Source organism: Paroedura picta, chromosome 18, assembly GCF_049243985.1.
Source record: "Paroedura picta isolate Pp20150507F chromosome 18, Ppicta_v3.0, whole genome shotgun sequence".
In the NCBI taxonomy this organism is placed as follows: domain Eukaryota; kingdom Metazoa; phylum Chordata; class Lepidosauria; order Squamata; family Gekkonidae; genus Paroedura; species Paroedura picta.
Genome location: NC_135386.1, coordinates 10,581,336 through 10,603,748, shown reverse-complemented (window position 1 = coordinate 10,603,748; position 22,413 = coordinate 10,581,336). Strand labels below are relative to the sequence as shown.

Below are 22,413 nucleotides of genomic sequence, written 5' to 3'. Positions count from 1 at the left end.
TGCCTATATCACACATCTCCTTTTTCTTTCCAGTAAAATCTGCTTTCTACATAACAAGGCGATGACATCAGACCAGCCATTATCAACCTTTTTTACCCTTGAGAAACCCTTGAAACATTTTTCAGGCTTCAAGAAACCCTAGAAGTGGTCAATCGAGCACAATATGATTGGGAAGCAATGGCTGTGTATGCATCATCCCAGGGCCCCTTCCCGTTCTCACCCCGTCCATTGGTTATTTTAGGGCAGGGGTAGTCAACCTGTGGTCCTCCAGATGTCCATGGACTACAATTCCCATGAGCCTCTGCCAGCATTTGCTGGCAGGGGCTCATGGGAATTGTAGTCCATGGACATCTGGAGGACCACAGGTTGACTACCCCTGTTTTAGGGAGTCAACATCCCCTGATAAATGTTTATTTACTTTATTTATTCATATTTATATACCACCCTCCACGAAGGCTCATACATGAAACCATACATATAATAACATTAATATTATTAATTGATAAACCGGGTGACAGTATAACATAACAGTACATCATAGCATAACCAGTGGTGACTCAAACAGGTCCAGGAGTCTTAGTGGGTTTCTGGGGGGGGGGGGGCCTGCAGATGTTGGTTGGTTGACCTGGCCTCCGCCAAATGCCTGGTGGAAGAGCTCCCTTTTGCAGGCCCTACGGAACTGTTTTAGTCCCGTCAGGGCCCTAATCTCCTATGGGAGTTCGTTCCACCAGGTTGGGGCCAGGACAGAGAATGCTCTGGCCCTGGTTGAGGCCAGGTGAACTTCTTTTGGGCAAGGGACCAGTAGCTGGTTGGTAGCGACGGAGCGTAAAGCTCTTTTGGGGGCATAGGCAGGGAGGCGGCCAGGGTTTCATGAAGCCCTGGTTGAAAAAGCTTGCATTACACCACATGCTTGATTGCCCTGGGTCTCCGGCTGTTGACAGCTGGGGCAACAAAACACAGCCTAATGATGCCCCAAGTTGTCTTTTGTCTCACCACACCCCAAGCAATCTATATGGGAAATGGTTGTTCATGGGCTGCAGGGCAGTAGGTCTGCACTAAGGTACTGCTACAAACAGTCCAATTGTATGATGAGAACATGCTTCCCCCCAACCAAGATTATCTACCCTGAGATTTAGGACTAATTATCCTAAATGCAACCATCACTGATGGCGTCTGTAATACAGGAAAGCGAACAAGTCTGCACGATTAGAGGTTGGAACAATACCACTAAATAAAATGTCATAAAGGGAACGTAGGGCCTGTGAGAGTCCCCCGATCCTAGGAACAGAATTTGAGAAGCTTCAGTTGGCTGAAGCAAGAAGATCCCATTCCCTGGAATTGCAAGTTGTGGGATATTGTCCATCACAGCTGCATTTTGGGAGAAACTTCTGTGTGTGCGTGCTTGATTACTTTGCCCTTAGTAATACAATGAATTTCTTTTTACCACTTGATTAATTTCTAATTAGAGCTTAATTTTTCAAAAACATGCCCACCGGTCTCTTAAGACCTTTCTTGGAAAGTGCATAGAGAATTCAGGAGTTGTGTTGTGTCCTGTTTTTCTCTCGAAGGAGAAACTGGTAACCAACTGAGCTGGTACTTAATCCATTTTTTTTCCTGGTTTTGTGTGGCATTTTTCATCTCTGTTCTCTTTTACTTCCTGTTTGGTGGTCTTATCTCCACCTCCTTATGATGCCATTATTGTTATCAAAATCCATTCAAGGTGCGTTATTGGCTAATGAGCTCTGCATTGTCCCGGTAGTTATTGGCCTTGTTACCTTCAAGGACCCCTTCCTATAACGATTGGCCTGCCTTGGGTACCTGCCCGGAGTTCCATGGATACCTTTGCCTTGTGGAATTCCCTGGAGCACATTAGAAGAAGAAGGTTGGTTCTTATATGCCGCTTTCCCCTACCCGAAGGAGGCTCAAAACGGCTTACAGTCGCCTTCCCTTCCTCTCCCCACAACAGACACCCTGTGGGGTGGGTGAGGCTGAGAGAGCGCTGATATCACTCCTCGGTCAGAACAGCTTTATCAGTGCTGGGGTGAGCCGAAGGTCACCTAGCTGGCTGCATGTGGGGAGCGCAGAATCGAACCTGGCATGCCAGATTAGAAGTATGCACTCCTAACCACTACACCAAACTGGCTCAGCTATGAGAAAACAGTTACCTTGTGTAGTTTACTGGACACAGCTTTTATTGTTGTCCAGCCTCTCTCAACTTTTTTACCACTGAGAAACCACTGGGAAGCATAGCTGTGTACGTGCCCACCCTGGGTCCCTCCCCTTCCCACCCCCTTCAGGACCATTTTGAGAGGGGTGGATTGGCATGAACATATATGGTCTTATCACTTGATAAATGTTTAATTTTTTTAATTAAAAAATGATTAACACTGACCCATTTGGGAAACCCTTCAAGGGCTGTTAAGAAACCCCAGGGTTTCAGAAAACCCTGGTTGAGAAAGCCTGCTTTAGCCAGATAAGAAATTCCCTGTTGGATCAGACCAAAAGTCTGTATATTTCTAGGAAGCATGTCCCCACCTCCAGTAGCTAACCAGATGTCTGATCCAAGCATCAAACTGACAACGTTCTCCCATATCCTCTACCTGTAAGTGGCACTGAGAAGTAGACTGCTTCTGTTACAGAATCCTAGGTTTGGAAGAGGCAGGAGCCAACACATTGAATCCAATAGCACTTTAAAGACAAACAAGATGTTTCCAGGGATAAGTCAGCCTTTTTCAACCTTTTGACTAGGGAGGAAGCCCTGAATTATTTTTCAGGCTTCAAGGAACCTTGGAAGGGGGTGTCATGCTCCTTCAGAGAAGTGGGCATGGATGTAAGATGTGGGAGCCAGCCAATCAATTGATTGATCATTTACCGTTGCCATTGTGGAGAAAGAGACTAGACCTGTAGAGCAACAGGGGATGTCAACGGCCATCCAAACCTTTGGGAAAGGCCATATAATCCCTGGGGAGCTCTTGCATAACCTGGGGTTCCCCGGAACTCTAGTTTATAGAATCAGAGAATCCTAGAATCATAGAGTTGGAAGGGGCCATACAGGCCATCTAGTCCAACCCCCTGCTCAACGCAGGATAGAATCATAGAATCATAGAGTTGGAAGGGGCCATACAGGCCATCTAGTCCAACCCCCTGCTCAATGCAGGATCAGCCCTAAGCATCCTAAAGCATCCAAGAAAAGTGTGTATCCAACCTTTGCTTGAAGACTGCCAGTGAGGGGGAGCTCACCACCTCCTTAGGCAGCCTATTCCACTGCTGAACTAGTTGGGAAAACCTGGTATGAGCTTTCAAGAATCCAGTCTCAGTCAGATGTCTGCAGCAGGGAGATGGAAAACTTTTTGATCTTGAAGATTCAACATGGCTTCCTATCTGATGTTACCTTTGTACAATTGAAAAGTACCATCTTGTAACTTAAGGCTATTAGATCTGCTCTTGCCTTCTGGAACCATCAAGGGTAAGGCATTCATGAATATTCGATTACCAGTTGTAGCTCTTCATGGTCCTGTCCTCCATGGATTTGTATCGTCTTTTTGAAACCATTAAACAGTGGTCATCAGCACACCGTAGTCTACTGGGTACGGTTAACTAGTGACTGGCACTAGTGGGGGAGTTTGGCTGCCGTTAATGATGTGTTCTTTGAGGAACATGGAGTTCTTGTAATACCACTGGATTTAGCTGATTGTCTTCTTCCTGCAGCAACGAGAGTAAGAATTGTGAAAGTTTACGTGCTTGATCAGGAACAAGTTCCAGGTGGGACTTTCTGAAAATGATGTAAAGAATTATGCTCTTTATTGCTACTGTGATGAAATTAACTGTGCTTTTTCAAAACACAGAGTGCTCGGTTTGCAGTACTCTGTGCCTTTAGTTGGTGAATGGATATTTTGCTCAGAATATTTAAGAGTTAATGGTTGTATCTTCCAGGCTTGGAGTTCTTGTATTTATCTTGCCCCATATGTTCTTTCGATTCTTCTGCTGCTTGACTGATAGCTGGTTGTGTCTCCACCTGCTCTGGGTTGTCTAGATTGGTGGTGTGCAGTTTTTTAGCATTAGGTTCACTGTGGCAGCTTATTGATTCTCAGCAAATTGCACGGCATTACCTTCATCATTATTGATTAAATTCTGTTGCGGATTTTGTGAACTTAGGTAGATTGTGAATGGGTGGGCAGAAGGGATTGTGTCAGTGCTTGACTCTTGTGACCCTGTCTTGCATGCCCAGGGAAATGCCAATCGCCATTTTGGGATCAGGAAGCAAATTTCTTCCAAGCCGGACTGGCCATGGATTCTGGTTTTGGAAGAAAAGAAATTTGCTTCCTGATCCCAAAATGGTGATTGGCATTTCATCTGGGCATGAAATTGGAGTCATTGTCAGCTGGCATTCTCCCATATCCTCTGAGACGCAATGGGCTCGCTGGCTGGGCTGAGGGAAAGGGAACCCCCTCCCCCTGCCGCCGGAGCCACTTCAACGCGGGACGGAGGGAAACTCGGGTGGGACATGGGACTTTTTCTCCCAAAGTGAGTGTCCCGCCATTTTCGGGTCACCTTACTCTACGTGGGCCTACCCTTGTCCTTGATCCGGAGACTTAGCTGCTAGGGTCCTTACTAGCACATCTTGGAGGGCCCACTTCCAGCCTGAGCTGAGACAGCTGCATTGGCTGCCAATTGCTGTCCGGATCCGGTTCAACGTTTTGGTTTTAACCTTTAAGGCCTCACGCAGGTTGGGACCCACATACCTGAGGGACCACTTATTGCTCTATGCCCCCCACAGGGCCTTATGCTATGCAGGTGAAAATTTATTGGTCGTTCCTGGCCCTAGGGAAGCGCGCCTAGCCTCAACCAGGGCCTTTTTGGTCCTGGCCCCTGCCTGGTGGAATGAGCTTCTGGATGAGCTGTGGGTCTTGCGGGATCTTTCAGCAGGGCCTGCAAAACGGAGCTCTTCTGCCAGGTCTCTGGTTGAGTCTGGGGTCAGCGAGATAGATTGACGTCCCCCCCCGGGATTTGAGTAGTACATTGTTAGACCTCCTTCTCTACCTCTCTAGTAGTGGGGGTTGGGAGTGGGTTTTCCGCCATGTTGGGCTTTTTTAATATATTTTAATGGGTGTTTTAATGGGGATTTTATAAGATGTAACCCGCTACGAGCCGGTCATGGAGTGGCGGGGAATAAATCGAATAACAATAACAATGATTCTGACCAATCCCCTCACCAATCCCAGATCCCTTCATAGGGCTTGGTCTCCAGGCCCCAGATCATTCTCGTCACTCTCCTTTGAACCTCCTCCATTTTGCCCACATCCTTTTTGAAGTGAGTCCTCCAGAACTGCACACAGGACTCCAGGTGGAGTTTGACCAATGTGGGATACAGTGGGACTATGACATCTCATGATTTTGATTTCCCCAGTCCCACAGCCTAAATACATGCTTTAACATGAGGTGGGCTGTCCAGTTGAAAATGTATCCCCACTCTTTTGGCCATGTTTCCTAACTACCACCAGTTCTGCAGAATTTTATCAGATCACCTTGTTGTGGAAAAGAAGGAAGGGGCTGTGTTTCTTCTGAACAATGAATACAGCTTCCTGAGATTGGTCTTTTTTTGGGGGGGGGGGAATGAGGTGTTTTTATCCTATTAATCCCTGGTTGGCTCTGGTTTTGTGAGTAAAAATTTATCTTAATTGCAAAACTCAAGTTTCCTCTCAGTGCTGCTTTATGCTCGTTTTGTACAATAAGTTATTGTACTTCGGTGTGGTTATTTATTAAGGCACAAGTGACTGTGTCCTAAATGGCGGGGGGGCGGGGCGGGATGTAAGGCCCCTTCTGTATGCATTCTGCCAAAACAATAGAATTAGGGAACAATTCCACCTTCAAAAGCCAGTGAAAGGTTGTATGTAGCCTGTGAGGGAGTAAAGGTTGATCTGCATTCACTGAAATCTGTCTTCTATTTTTCTGTGGTCACTAGAAAAGTAAAATGGCTCAAGAAACCAACCACAGCCAAGTGCCTATGCTTTGTTCCACCGGATGCGGATTTTACGGCAACCCCCGCACAAACGGCATGTGTTCGGTATGCTACAAAGAACACCTTCAACGGCAGAACGGTAGTAATGGTAGAATTAGCCCCTCAGGTAAGCAGAACTTGTCAATGGTGCCTGACTGTTTGACTTTCCTCCTGCTTCTTTGGGCTGCTAAATGGAGAGGGAGAGAGAGTGTATGACTAATTCTGCGGGGCCTGTCGTCCGAAACAAAAAGAAGAAAATGGCCTGACCCAAACATTACTCAAGAACCTAAAAAGGTCAACACAAGGGAAATGAACTTAAGCCTATACAGCAGCCTTTCTCCCCCCTTTTGCCATTCTTCAGGCTTTGAGGAACCCCAGAAATGGGGTGATCATGCAGAATAGGGTTGGGAAGCAGAGCTGTGGACACGCCCACCCAGGGATCTTTGCCTTCCCACTTCCTCCTGGCCATTGGTCATTGGGGAGGGGGGGGGTCGACATGACTATATATGGCCATATCATCACCTAATAAATGTTTAGCACATTTCTAAATATATATTAAAATTGATTAACTCCCACCCATTTGGGAAACCCTTACAGGGCCATCAAAAACCTGCTATACAGGATGGAACACAATTTTAAAATATAGTACCGGTATTTATTAATCAAGTTAAAAACTCAAGGCTTTTAGCAATAAAATCAATACGTACTAAGGCCTTCACTGGCCAAATCCTGGCTCTTTCACATAAATAGATGTATTCAGAAGGCCAGATAAAACTGAGACCTCTAATGTTGCAAAAACAGGCCAGGAAGTGTCTTGTAATCAGGAGCCAACTTTCATCCTTCTCCTTATGGCTGCCAATTGGAGAGAGAGAGAGAGAGAAAGAGAAAGAGAAAATGAGAATATGTATGTGTTTTGCTACCAGGGTGACTAACGGTGGGTCCTCTAGTCCTGCCCTACAAATTATGATTCAGCTTTAAATGGAACAGTACGCAAAAAAAGTGTTAACGCTATTTTTTCCCTGTCAGTGTAATTATAGCAAGTGTCATTCTTGCAGCTGGTGTTTATTTTTGGTCAAGTGTAATCAGCTGTATGTATCCACTGCTGGTTCTAAAAAAAGACATACACATTTTGTCAGCAAAGAACTTCGGCAAGTGGCTGAAACAGGGAAGAGTATATAAATTGAGGTCAAGGAAGGGGAGGGGACACACACAAAGCATGGCCTGAAAGCAGAGCTAAGCCCCTCCCTCCATGCTCTACCTGCAAGATGATAGGACTGCCTTCTGATGCCATGAGAAACTGCAATAAAACTGTGTTCATGGGCACGTGTGATTTTTGTGTTGTCCGTGCCTTCCTTGTCACATCAGCTGTAAAAGAAAACTCCGGTCACCAAGACAGTTCAGAAGTTGCACTGAATTAGTCTTTGATCAGGCTTTCTATTTATTCATTCAATCTGTATACTGCCCCTCACTACGATGTCTTGGGGCAGTGTACATAGAACCAGTACAATACAAGGTACATCAAATTATTTTAAAAGTAAGAACAGATCACAGCAATCATAACAGACAGCATCCAACATAAATTGCTTGACAGGGATGGATCCAGGCTGCAGGAAGGCCTCTTGTTGCTGGCCTTTAGCCAAAAGCCTAATGGAAGGGTTCTGTTTTTCAGGTCCTGTAGAACTGTTTAAGTTCCGTCGGGGCATTGATATCATTGGGGAGCTCATTCCACCAGATCAAAAGCTTCTGACACAGTGGAGGAGAGAGGAGCAAGGGGGCATGAACAGTGTTTTTCTGAGTAGTTGAGGTTTAGTCAAAACATAGAATCATAGAATAATAGAGTTGGAAGGGACCTCCTAGGTCATCTAGTCCAACCCCCCACATAATGCAGGACACTCATAACCCTGTTGTTCACCCACTGTAATCTGCCACCCACTTGAACCTTCACAGAATCAGCCTCTCCGTCAGATGGCTATCCAGCCTATGATTAAAAATTTCCAAAGATGTAGAACCCACCACCTCCAGAGGAAGCCTGTTCCTCTGAGAAACTGCTCTGTCAGGAACGTCTGGATGTTTAGAGAGAATTGGCTCTCCAAACTAAACAGACCAAGCTCCCCCAACCTTTCCTCATACATCTTGGTCCCCAAACCCCTTACCATCTTTGTTGTCAATTTCTGGACATGCTCCAGCTTGTCTACATCCTTCTTCAACTGTGGTGCCCAAAACTGAACACAGTACTCCAAGTGAGGCCGAACCAGAGCAGAGTAAAGCGGTACATCACCTCCCGCGATCTGGACACAATACTCAGTTTGATACAGCCCAGAATCCCATTTGCCTTTTCAGCCATCGAGTCGTGCTGCTGACTCTGGTCTACTAAGACTCCTAGATCCTTTTCGCAGATACTACTGCCAAGACAAGTCTCTCCCATCTTATATTGGTGTATGCAGAACTTTTCATTTGTCCCTATTGAATTTCATTTTATTCAGTTTAGCCCACTTCTCGAGCCTATCAAGATCATCCTGTATCCTGATTCTGTCTTCTGTTGTGTTTGCTACCCTCCCAGTTTATCTGCAAATTTAATAAGTACCTCCTCTAATCCCTCATCCAAATCATTTATAAATATGTTGAACAACACAGGCCCCAGTACAAATCCCTGGGAAACTCTGCTTGTCACTCTTCTCCAAGAGGATGCTGAACCATTAGCATGCTGAACCATTAACAAGTACCCTCTGGGTACGATCTGTCAACCGGTTATCGATCCACCTGACAGAATTAGGATCCATACCGCATTTTACCAACTTATCTACAAGTATATCATGTAGAACCTTATCAAAAGCTTTAACGGTAAAGATATCCACTGTGCAAGCACTGGGTCATGTCTGACCCTTGGGGTGACGCCCTCTAGCGTTTTCATGGCAGACTCAATACGGGGTGGTTTGCCAGTACCTTCCCCAGTCATTACTGTTTACCCCCCAGCAGCAAGCTGGGTACTCATTTTACTGACCTTGGAAGGATGGGAGGCTGAGTCAACCTTGAGCTGGCTGCTGGGATCGAACTCCCAGCCTCATGGGCAGAGCTTTCAGACTGCATGTCTGCTGCCTTACCACTCTGCGCCACGAGAGGCTCTTCCAAAAGCTTTACTGAAAGCCAGATAAACTATGTCACACTTTCCCCTGATCCAGCAAGGTAATCACTTTCTCAAAAGTCTACCATGAATGTTTATTTATTTTATTTTATATACCGCCCTCCCCGGAGGCTCAGGGCGGTTTACATGGAACATATGAACGATACATAAAACAATCTATAACAAATGAATAACCATACAGTAATATTAATAACAGGTACTTGTAACAATAAACAGTGTAAACAACGATACAGTAAACGGTACAAACAGGTCCAGAGCACTCCGGTGGAGTTCTAAGAGCAGGGGTAGTCAAAGTGCGGCCCGCCAGATGTCCATGGACTACAATTCCCATGGGCCCCTGCCAGCATTCGCTGGCAGGGGCTCATGGGAATTGTAGTCCATGGACATCTGGAGGGCCTCAGTTTGACTACCCCTGTCTAAGAGGGAGGGGAGCAAGGGCCCTTCATTTGCTGTTGGTTGTGCCTGGTCTCAACCAAGTGTCTTCTTAGCACAGCCAAATGCTGCCTTAACACTGATGCTTCTTCTTTCAGCCACTCCTGTTAATAGTCTCTCTGAGTCTTTACCTGTTCAGTGCACTGAAGGCAGCATCCAGGAAGCGCCATCAACACTAGACTCCACACCTGTACTGCCTATGCAACCAAGGTAAAAGTTGCCAATGCCACGGAGTTTAAAAAAACTGTGTGTGTTACTGTCACTTCTCATTTTCTAGTATGGCCTCGGGATTCTGCATTTTGAGGTGGGGAGGTAACTGCAGGAAGCCACGCCATTTCCATCCTGCTGGCAAGTTCTTGGCATTGTTAATTGGAATGAGGACTGGATCAATCAGAAGCAATGGACCAAGCCCTATGAATTAGGTTGAGGGACTTGGGAATGTTCAGCCTGGAGAAAAGGAGGTTGAGAGGGGACATGATAGCCCTCTTTTAAGTATTTGAAAGGTTGTCACTTGGAGGAGGGCAGGCAGGATGCTGTTTCCGTTGGCTGCAGAGGAAAAGACGTGCAGTAATGGGTTTAAACCAGTGGTCCCCAACCTTTTTGTCACCAGGGACCACTCAACGCCAGGGACCACTCACCGGGGACCACTCAACGCCTTTTACTGAGGCCCGGTGGGGGGGGTAGTTTACTCCTCTACTCTCAACCACTGCCCTAGCGCTCTCTGATCGCTATGGTAATGTTTAAACATCCCTTCAAAATAAGATACAGACACGCCACAACAATGAAGTGTGTTGTAAAAGGCTGGGGGGGGATGAAGTAAAGGGCCGGGGGGGGGGGGAGAAGGCGTCCTTCGGGGCCCACCTCCAATTAGTTGAAGGACCACATGTGGTCTGCAGCCCACAGGTTGGGGATCGCTAGGTTTAAACTACAAGTACAATGATATAGGCTAGATATCAGGAAATAAATTTTCACAGTCAGAGTAGTTCAGCAGTGGAATAGGCTGCCTAAGGAGGTGGTGAGCTCCCCCTCACTGGCAGTCTTCAAGCAAAGGTTGGATACACACTTTTCTTGGATGCTTTAGGATGCTTAGGGCTGATCCTGCGTTGAGCAGGGGGTTGGACTAGATGGCCTGTGTGGCCCCTGCCAACTCTATGATACTAAGCAGTCAGCCCTTCCACCTTTCCTGTTTGTGTTATTTCAAGGAAATCTTGACTGGTGGGTTTGTTATTATTTTTTAATTAGTAATATTGGATTTATTTCCCGCCCCTCCCAGCAAGCTGTCTTGCGGCAGGTTACATAGTATGAACTCCACATAAAACACAACTTTATATCCCCATTAAAATTATATATCCTTATGGTGGAAGAATGATGTATAAATGAAGTAAATAATAGGTATCAGCAGACATTTCTGAGGTAAAGAAGGCTGCTGGACATTTGCAGTGCTGAAGGGAATAGGCCAAAGAGGGAAAGAAGGGAATGTCTCAAAGAGGAGAGATCAAAGATTCAGTAGCACGTCACATGGTCCCTATACAGAAGATTCTGAGCTCATTCCTAGGCAGTTACAATGAAAGGCCTCTCTCTGCCTGAGTCCCTGGAGAATTGCTGTCAATCGGAGGATATACCGATGGCAGAGAGTTGGTGTAAAGTGGTTTCATATAGACAGCTCAGTTCAACACACAATCAACCTGGAAAATATTAATAAAAATGATAAAAAGTACCACTTATAATGCCACCACCAAAAAAATATTGCATGTGGTCTTAGAAACACCGTATTGGAAACTGCAGACAGCAAAATAAATGAATTTGAGGTCCTTTTTGGATGGCGTAGAAATGTGGTGGTGCTTATTCCCTTTGGTCAGGGTCTTCTAACACACTTCTTAAATCCCAGGCGCCTCGGTGGCTTCCCCTAGGTTTGGCTTAATATGGATTTGCTGTCCATTGTTTGTCCAGTTTAGCAGAGTCTAATGTTTGTGCATGCCCTGAGAATGGGAGAAAGCTCTTCACACCCCACATTGTGCGAAGCCCTAACTGGGCATCCTTATTTCGTAGTGAGTTTCACTTCCACTCTGCCGAACCTCGGTGCTTGTGTACTGTGTATAAGAGCGGAGTGTCCCTTAGGAAGGCTTGTCAGTGTTATCGGCTTTCTTTCTATGGGCATCTAGCTTGAGGGAGGATGGACCTTCTTACAGAGCCAGTACTTAACGTTTAGTTTGTAACTCACTGGCAGTCTTCAAGCAAAGGTTGTATACACACTTTTCTTGGATGCTTTAGGATGCTTTGGGCTGATCCTGCGTTGAGCAGGGGGTTGGACTAGATGGCCTGTATGGCCCCTTCCAAATCTAGGATTCTATGATTCTAACTGACCCTCCTTACTTTGAGGGTTACAGTATTCAACCTACCCTCCACAAATCACAACCTATTGTTGGCTTTCTCAGCTTGCCAGTGGACGCTGACTCAGCAGCCAAGGATCACCATCCTTCCCAGTGAAGGCCTGTAGGCTTGGTTTCTTTAAATAGGTGCTGTTAAACAGCAAATGGCACGGCAACCCCAGCAAGGGGCTTTCAAGGCAAGTGTAAAACAGAGGTGATTTGCCGTTGCCTTTCTCTGCAGAATCTTCCTTGGTGATCTCCCATCCCAGTACTGACCTGGCTTAGCTTCCAAGATCTGACAAGACCAGCCTATGCCATGCTGCCTGTATCTGTTATCATAATTATTTTTTCATCCCTTTTCCAAGTAATTCGTCAAAGTTGTGGGTCCATCGAGCTTGCCTGCCTCTGTCTCCTTTTTGGTGATGCACATTTTTAACAGAAATATTTAGGTTTCTGAATAGTTGCAGAAAAGCAGATTGCCCCCTTTCTTTAATAGGCCATTGAAATGGTGGTCTCTAATTAAGTGCTCTGAATCTTTATTATTATTTTTTTTGCTGAAACTACTGTCTGAATAACAAAGCGTGTGGGTGTTTTCATTTCAGCCCCGTGTCAAGCCCATCCTCCCTCTTAGCAGAATCAGTAACGTCATCTGAAGTGGAAAGTACAGAATTAGTGGACAAAACAGTTCCTGAAAGAGAAGATGTACAACAAGGTCAGTATATGAGCTTGTCCCCATCCTGTGTCCCCCCCCCCATCCCCCAATCTGTTGCACAGTTTAAGGCAACAGGGAAAAATCACTTTGTTTATTTTGAGTTTCAGTAACTGAATTATGCCAGTGAGTTCTTCTTCTTTTAAGTTGCAGCAGCCTTAGCTTTAAAAAGAGACCTTGTGGACAGGGGGCATTTTAAGTGTGCCATCCTAACGTCCAGGCTGTTTCTATAGGGGGTATTGTACTGAGTTTGCGGATAATAAAAGAAAATCAACCTTCTTTCAACAGTTAAGAGAGAATCTCTAAATGCTCTCATTTTTCTTGGAGAAGGCAGTTCCACTGAATCAAGGCTCAATTTCTAATTTCACTGCTTTTAAAGCTTGCTGATCAATCAAAGGCAGGGGTAGTCAACCTGTGGTCCTCCAGATGTTCATGGACTACAATTCCCATGAGCCCCTGCCAGCAAACACTGGCAGGGTCTCATGGAAATTGTAGTCCATGAACATCTGGAGGACCACAGGTTGACTACTCCTGATCAAAGGGAGTCAAATTCTGTATTGCTAGCCGTTTAAATCTGAATGAGCTTCAGAGCTAGGCTGAATAAAGATGTTTGCAAATCATTTGCTTAAAGTAATCAACACCAAGCTGAGTTGGGAAGCAACAGAAAAAAACTGTGTGGAAATGAAAGCACTGCAGAGACTGTGGAGGATTCTTTGGAGGTGTCATCGGCAGCCATTTTGTCTCTCTGAGATAGAGCGAAGTTGTCCAACCTCATACTGCAGGAGGCTTGGGCAGAAGTGCAGGCAGCAATCCAGACCCTACCAGCAGATGGATAATGTAATCAAAGTGCTCCAATTTAAAATGCCCACCTGAATTTTTTTCGATTCCATAGGCAAGCTATGTGAGAGGAACTTTAGTATGGAGGGGGCATTTTCAGACAACCCTCTGAAGGTGTTCCTCTACACCAGGGGTAATCAAACTGCGGCCCTCCAGATGTCCATGGACTACAATTCCCAGGAGCCCTTGCCAGCATTCGCCAGCGAATGCTGGCAAGGGCTTCTGGGAATTGTAGTTCATGGACATCTGGAGGGCCACAGTTTGACTACCCCTGCTCTACACCATCTCCTAGGCAAGAGGATTAAGAGACCCAAGCTGCTATAGGTAATCAACCCTCCTGGGCTACTAAGGCAGCAAAAGATAGGACTAGTAGTAGCCCTGTGGGGGGGGGGTCCTCAGAAGATGAGCCCAAGGCAAAAGAAGAGGGAGGTTTTATTAGAGGAAGGAGGAAGAGATGCAGGTTCCTGAACCCTCAGTGAGATTTTTTTTTTAAGTAGAGGATTATCAATTCATGCCGGTCAAGTCAAGTCAGATTTTATTGCATGTAGGCCATTACAATACAAAAGGAAAATATAAAAGGATTCAAAACATTTCAAATCAGTAATAAAAAGGATGTGCAATCTCAGACAACAATCACTTAACACCATAAAAGCATTTCCAGACTACATATGCCCACCTATCCTATAGCTCCTCTAGGTACTTGCTCTCTGCAGCACCACTCTGGCCCTTATTTTCTTCGCTGCAAGGGCAAATAATGACATTTTGTCCGAAACAAATGAATTAGTATCTGCTAACAAACTTCCTAAACTTCCTAAACTAAAGAGCCTCTTGTGGCGCAGAGTGGTAAGGCAGCCGCCTGAAAGCTCTGCCCATGAGGCTGGGAGTTCGATCCCAGCAGCCGGCTCAAGGTCGACTCAGCCTTCCATCCTTCCGAGGTCGGTAAAATGAGTACCCAGCTTGCTGCTGGGGGGTAAAACGGTAATGACTGGGGAAGGCACTAGCAAACCACCCCGTATTGAGTCTGCCATGAAAACGCTAGAGGGCGTCACCCCAAGGGTCAGACATGACTCGGTGCTTGCACAGGGGATACCTTTACCTTAACAAACTTCCTGGTCAAGTCAGTGACAGCTCTGGATTTAAAACGGGCCCCACTGCTTGAGGAATCCAAGCCAGGTCCTCAAAATATATATGGTCCCAAGGGAAACCAAAAGTTATTTCCAAGGACTGGTTCAGTCCAAAAGCAGTTTTCACTCCCAGACGTTTTTTTGAATAAAAGATAAGAGCAGAATAGCAGAAGCCCATGATTAATAAACAATATCCTTCCTTTATTAAAACACTTTAACTGACTATGCTGAGGAGATCCTCTAGTTCCCTCTGGTAGATACGCCTTTTACAGGTTTACCAACCTCAGGTCTCTTAAGAGAGTATGGAGAAGGAAACCTCAGGGACACCGTGGAAAAGAAGGCAGAGACTTCTCTAAGCAAAGCTCAGGAGGCAATAGCTGTAGCAGTTAGGGCATCCACCACAGTCTCAGGTGTCTCACGAGCTGCAATAGTGTGAAAATTACTGCAGACTATTAGAAGGGGCAAACAGACTCCTGAAAGCTTCTACTTTTGAAGCAGATACCACTTTAGGTTCAGTTAGCTTCTCATCTAGGATAGCTTCAGCAGCACGTCACATATAGTTGTTAAGAGTGGGAGCCAGGTTTGATTCCCCACTCCTCCACATGCAACTGGGTGACCTTTGGCTAGTCACAGAGCTGTTTGTGCAAAGCAGTAGGTGGGGCTGAGAGAGCTCTGACAAAGCGAATGCCATTTTGGGCTGTATCAACAGGGGCATCACATCGAAATCACAAGATGTCACAGTCCCATTGTATACGGCACTGGTCAGACCACACCTGGAGTACTGTGTGCAGTTCTGGAGGCCTCACTTCAAGAAGGACGTAGATAAAATTGAAAGGGTACAGAGGAGAGCGACGAAGATGATCTGGGGCCAAGGGACCAAGCCCTATGAAGAGAGGTTGAGGGACTTGGGAATGTTCAGTCTGGAGAAAAGGAGGTTGAGAGGGGACATGATAGCCCTCTTTAAGTATTTGAAAGGTTGTCACTTGGAGGAGGGCAGGATGCTGTTTCTGCTGGCTGCAGAGGAGAGGACACACAGTAATGGGTTTAAACTACAAGTACAATGAAATAGGCTAGATATCAGGAAAAAAAATTCACAGTCAGAGTAGTTCAGCAGTGGAATAGGCTGCCTAAGGAGGTGGTGAGCTCCCCCTCACTGGCAGTCTTCAAGCAAAGGTTGGATACACACTTTTCTTGGATGCTTTCGGATGCTTTGGGCTGATCCTGCGTTGAGCAGGGGGCTGGACTAGATGGCCTGTGTGGCCCCTGCCAACTCTTATGATCCTATGAAATCACAAAGTGTCTGTGAGAAGAGGGGAAGTCAGTTGTAAGCTGCATTGAGACTCCTTTGGGTGCTGAAAAGTGGGGTCTAAAAATCAACTTTTTTTTTTTTCTGTGGTTAAAGGCCTGGCAGGCCAATTACCATTCAAAATCTGTAGTGTCCCTTTCAAGGAAGTAGACAGTTTGGAGATTCCTTAGTAAAGGTATTAGGAGCATCAAGAGATCAAGAGGGTATTGCCCATATATGTTTCAAAGGATGGTCATAGACCCTTTCAGGATATTCTTTTAGACACATGACACCTTGCATAGATGTCGAACTGGGGCCTGTCCAGAGTAGGATTTAAGAGAGGAGGCTTCAATCTTAGTTTTTAGCAGACCGAGATATTAAGAAACGATAGGTTTGACTGAGACATGATGACCTGGAAAGCATGACTTTCACCAGGTTCTGGTGGGAGGATGTCTTGACCCTCCTCAAGGAAGCTGGGTGGGAGGGCCAGGCAGACTTGTGGCCAAGTGGTGATTTCCCATGGCTATGAAATAGAATTTAACAAACTATCATCAGAATGTTCCAGTTTCTCCTGAGATGCAGATGATACTAAACTGTGAGGGGTAGCAAATGCAACAGAAGACAGAATCACGCTGCAGGGTGATTTTGTCATGCTGGAAAACTGGACAAAAATGAATTTCAATAGTGATAAACGTACAGTTCTGTGTTTAGGTAGGAAAAATTAAATGCATCATTATAGGATTGGGGCGACTTGTCCTAGCAGTCGTATGTGCGAACAAGATCTAGGGGGTCTTAGTAGACCAGATCCTGAACAAGAGTCAGCAGTGTGACTCAGTGGCTAAAAAGGAAAATTGGATTTGGGGTTGTATCAAAATATCGTGTGAGGTGATGGTACCACTTTACTCTGGCTAAGCTTTCGAGTACGATATTCAGTTTTGGGCACCGCAATTGAAGAAGGATGTAGACAAACTGAAGCATGACCAGAGGAGAGCAACAAAGATGGTGAGGGGTTTGGAGACCCAAGATTGAGGGAGCTTGGTCCGTTTAACCTGGAGAGAAGACAATCATCTTCAAGTACTTGAAAGGTGGTCATATAGAGCAGTGCCCCTCAACCTTTTTCGGGCTGGGGACCAGAGGGGGGGAGAGCGAGGCTCAGGGACCGGGTGTAACGGGCTTCTTGGAGAGGTGGTGGGTTCTCCTTCTTTAGAAGTTTTTAAGCAGAGGTCATCTGGCAGTACCTGATTGCAACAAGAGCGTAGAAGCAAGCTTTTAAGTACTGGCTTAGGTTGTACTTTAAGACCCGTCAGGGGAGTCTGCTCTCCAATTTACTGGAAGATCCTTTTGTGTCCAACTGGGTCCAGCATCAGTTCAACAGAAAATAGCATTAAGGGGATTAGATCTATCCTTTCTGATTGGACATGATTAGAAGTCTTATATTGCTGCAGGTTATTCATAGATGAGAGGATCTGGAAATTCAGTTTTTGAGTTCTGAGGGGCAGGAGCAGATTAAAGATTGGCATAACAGAAATGAAGACTAAAACAAGACTAAAATACAGTCACAGTGTGAAACCAGGTTTACAAAACAAAACAGTTACAGACCATCATATATGGTGACAGCAGTTGTAGCATTCATCCATTTCAAGTTGGCAGCTAAAATCCGAATTAAGATCAGTGTAATTGCAAGCATCATGACAGGGACTTTCTCATTCAGTCATTCAGTCTTTCCCACCTAGATAGATATTAGACTTGCATAAGGAAACCCTTCAAACTGGGTGACAACTCTCAAAACGAGGACAATCTAAGATTAAATGATCCAGTGTAATGGAGTATTATGAGCCTCTTGTGGCGCAGAGTGGTAAGGCAGCTGTCTGAAAGCTTTGCCCATGAGGTTGGGAGTTCAATCCCAGCAGCCGGCTCAAGGTTGACTCAGCCTTCCATCCTTCCGAGGTCGGTAAAATGAGGACCCAGCTTGCTGCTGAGGGGTAAACAGTAATGACTGGGGAAGGCACTGGCAAACCACCCCGTATTGAGTCTGCCATGAAAACGCTAGAGGGCGTCACCCCAAGGGTCAGACATGACTCGGTGCTTGCCCAGGGGATACCTTTACCTTTATCTGGAGTGGGACACCCATGAGGGCACAGCCTTTGGGAAACAAGGATCTTTATTAAACCTGCCTTTCTTTAAGTGAGCTAGCAAAAATGCTCTTTGTGAAACTGAATTGTGGAACACAAAAAGATAGGGATGTATTTCTCTATAGTCTGTTATTTCCCAGTGCTTTTAAATGTATTACCTACCTCAGTATTCTTTCTCTGCTGCGGAGGAACCATTCAGGATGGTTTTCAGGTTAAGCTAGAACTTGGTTATGCTTTCAACAATGAAATCATTAAGATAAGAAGGTAGTTTCTAAGATGCCCATATGTATTGGTATACATGTAAAAGGCATGTTTTCTTAACCTTATCTCAGTAGCAGGTAGCAAGAGTTCTTTCCCATTGATTCCCATGTAGGCATCTTTTTTTTTTTTTAATGGTACTTCACAGTTACTGTGCTTGTTCTGTGTTGCTTTGATTGGACTTGTAAAAAAAATTGCCACTCCTACAAAGCAACGTCATTTTGGAGAGGGTGAATGTGGTGGGCATTGCACTCTTGAGCTGCTTTGGGCTGGGGGAGGGGTAGAGCAACGGCAGATGTATGTGCTTTTGCAATATACTATTACCTGTGGACAATGAACCCCTCAGCATTTGGCAGATCCTAATTCTTGGACTACATGGAATTATAACACTTTTAGATCTTGGAATATTTTAGAAGTGTGAAATCTTAGTTACACTGATTAAGTCCTGTCCTCAAGAGGGATTATATACAATTGTAGGGATTGTATACAATGATTTTTATAATCAAGTAATTATCCTGTTGAAAGGTCAATTATGTCGTGGGCCAGGGATACTGCAGAAAAAGTGTCACTCCCTGCTGTTTTTATTGTTTTTAATATTTTTATAAATTTGAGCTCCATAAATAAAATTCAAATGTAATGTATCTATATTATATCAAGGTGTAGCTTTCTCAACCTTTTTAGGTTTGCAACTCCATTTCAGGTTGGGTTTTTTGTTTCTCCCCCCCCCTTTTTTTTTGTCAGATGGACATTTGCTCTGATCTTTTAGCTCACAAGGACATGATCCATATGATGGGCTGGAAGGCATATTTGCATTCTCCACACCTATCATCAGTGCTACTTGGGTATTTGCAACCCATTTTTGAACTCTGGGGGACTCCAGCCATGGATTTCTGCACTACAAGTGAGAATTCCAAATGTACTCTGTGTAGTTCAAGTGCAGGGGTAGGCCCGAATTCTGGCTTCATTGGATGGGATGCCTCTTTTTTGTATTTCCCCCCATTGGGGCTCATAAGCAAAGTATTAAGTAAGATTCTAAAAGAGCCTCGTGGCGCAGAGTGGTAAGGCAGCAGACATGCAGTCTGAAAGCTCTGCCCATGAGGCTGGGAGTTCAATCCCAGCAACCGGCTCAAGGTTGACTCAGCCTTCCATCCTTCCGAGGTCAGTAAAACGAGTACCCAGCTTGCTGGGGGGTAAACGGCAATGACTGGGGAAGGCACTGGCAAACCACCCCGTATTGAGCCTGCCATGAAAACGCTGGAGGGTGTTACCCCATGGGTCAGATATGACCCAGTGTTTGCACAGGGGATACCTTTACCTTTAAGTAAGATTCTGGCAGAGGGCATACATTGCATTCTGGTAGCCCCTTTTTCATCTCAGGTAAGGTTCCCGTTATTATTTAAACTAGTGAACAATAGATTTATTATTCCCAATATCTGAGATTCTGTATAGTGTACAGGAATAGGCATTTTCAATTCCGTGCACTACCCTTTGGTCTGTCCACCGTACCATGGGTATTCTCAGCCCTCGAGGCAGCAGCCGGGGAGGAGGACGAGGAGGAGCCGCGGTCCGGTACCGACTGATCAACGAACTGGTACCGGTCCCCGGACCGGGGGTTGGGGACCACTGAGCTTAGGGACATTCTGTTTTTTTTTATGTTTAAATCAAGGTGTTTATTAATAGTCTTAAAAATATGTACTCACCCGTATGTGACTCCCTCAGTAGAATTTGTCTTTAGAGAGCCACCTTGAGTATAGTGGTTAACAGTGTTGGCCTCTAATCTGGAAGAGGAGGAGGAGGAGGAGAGAAGGGGAGAAGGGGAGAAGGGGAAGGAGAAGGAGAAGGAGAGTTGGTTCTTATATGCCGCTTTTCCCTACCCGAAGGAGGCTCAAAGCGGCTTACAGTCGCCTTCCCATTCCTCTCCCCACAACAGACACCCTGTGGGGTGAGTGAGGCTGAGAGAGCCCTGATATTCCTGAAGAAGAAGGAGAGTTGGTTCTTATATGCCGCTTTTCCCTACCCGAAGGAGGCTCAAAGCGGCTTACAGTCGCCTTCCCATTCCTCTCCCCACAACAGACACCCTGTGGGGTGAGTGAGGCTGAGAGAGCCTTGATATCACTGCTCGGTCCAGGTAGACTTCCCCACTCCCCTTCCACATGCAGCTAGCTGGGTGACTTTGGGCCAGGCATAGTTCTCAGAGCTCTCTCAGTCTCACCTACCTCGCAGGATGTCTGTTCTGAGGAGCGGAAGGTTAGCCAATTGTAAGCCACTCCTTTGAGTAGTAAAAAGCACGGTACAAAACAACCATCTCTTCTTCTTCTTAGTTTTATCAAAGTTTGTTTATAAAACATTGTCAAAGGCAGACAGACTAACAACGTTGCTTCTGGGTTAATAGAAAGCTTTATTGTTAGCAGCTCATAACACTTCAACGATCATAGTCAATTCTGATCAATACATAGACAGCAAGCACTTTTAGTGGCTCTTTCCCGCCCAAAATCGCACAATTCCCAGGGAGTGAAATCCCCCCTCCCATAGGTGCCATCCTGGGCACCTTTCCCGGCCCTCGCCAGGCAGTCTGGCCTTGGGTGTAAGACAGGCCCTCCTTTCCTGATAACAAAGTACAGAGAAACATTTGTAAGACTGAAGCACAGCATGGAGCGGACAGCACAGAGTAGTGACAAACAGCTTAGGGTTATAAAAAGAGTCCTAAAAGGTTCTTCCAACAGCACACATCAAACCAAGATGGAGTCCCTCTGGTCAGCCACAAATCATGGCAAAGATCAGATGGCCTGATCCTGACAACCATTTGAACAGTTAGCAATGTCTGATTTTTCTATGGTTTCATATAAGACAGCCTGTTTAGTAGTTGTGACTTTGGCTATTAGAGTGCAGGAGCTCAGCATCTGAATGACTTTAGACATGTGTAGGGATGTACTTTTTTATTTAGACAGGGTTAATGATTTCAGGCAGGGTAGGAACCTTTTTGTCTGTTTTAGTGGCCTAAGAAAGGCTGCAATACAGTCAGAGTCCAGTTGCACCTTTAAGACCAACAAAGATTTATTCGGGGCATGAGCTTTCGAGTGCAAGCCCTCTTTGTCAGAAAGGGTAGTTCTGCTTCGTCACAGACTATTTGGTTCGTGTCTGCTATTAGACCAGCATACTCCGTGGCCAAAGTAGATTGAAGATCCACAACACACTCCAGGCCTCCTCGACTGCCTTCCCATCTGGGCAGATGTCTTGGAGGACATTTGCAGCACAGGAATGTGGTCCTTGCCATCCACATTTGTCTGCCATTATTTGTAGAGAGACAACTATGGGGAAAGCAGTACTAGAATCAATCTTTTGCTGAATAGACCCCAGTGTCCTCCATGGTGACTGATCTTGCTGTTCTCCCATGTGGGACTGCACAGAGGCCACAAACATGAAAACAAGTTTGCACTTACCTGTGACTGTTGTTCAATGAGTGGCTATCTGTGCAGGCACATATCAGTCCTTCCTTCCCCACTGTGGGCTGCTAACCTTGCGTTTCATATTTAGCCTTAGTGGGGAGGGAGAACGGATGGAAGATTGCTAACTCCTCCCATCTCATTCAACTTTTGGGGGGAAAGTCACTCTTTTCTGTGAGGGGAAGGGTGAACACTCCTGGGAATTAACACTATTGAGAAAAAGTTCGATAGCTCCTTTCCACGGCAGGCCTGCAGAAGCACAGTTCCATGTGTGCCTGCACAGAAATTCCCTTAATGAACAGTTACAAATGAGTGCAGTTTTGTTTCCTTGCTTGTGGAAAAGACAGTTGCATGGCTCTTATGCAAGCTGGACCAATATTTGCTTAAAACTTTCACCCAAAGAATATTCCATACAAAAGATGGGGGATGACCTTGCACTTGTATAATTTGAGGGCTGGATCGATGAGGAAGCCTCCTGTTGTGTAATAAAACTTCAGAATAGTGCCCACTAGGCGTGTTGCAGAGGCTCTAATGGTGTCCATATGAAGTTTCCAATTCAGCCTCTCACTGAATGTGATACCCAGATATTTAAATGAATTGCACTGACTAACAGAATTTCCAGATATGCTCCAAGAGAACTTTTTGGCCCTTTTTCTAAAGACCATTACTTTGGTCTTATCGTAG

At 45.5% G+C, this 22,413-nt stretch overlaps 1 protein-coding gene across 2 annotated transcripts in view; it reads left to right on the top strand.

Moving 5' to 3' along the window:
* Positions 1-22,413, top strand: part of ZFAND6 (zinc finger AN1-type containing 6) — a 78,808-nt gene that overhangs the window by 21,417 nt on the left and 34,978 nt on the right. For both annotated transcript variants that reach the window (XM_077318055.1, XM_077318054.1), the window contains exons 2-4: positions 5,963-6,125; positions 9,671-9,782; positions 12,544-12,653. In XM_077318055.1, the coding sequence (XP_077174170.1) occupies positions 5,963-6,125; positions 9,671-9,782; positions 12,544-12,653 (385 nt within the window). The remainder of the gene's footprint in view (positions 1-5,962; positions 6,126-9,670; positions 9,783-12,543; positions 12,654-22,413) is intronic.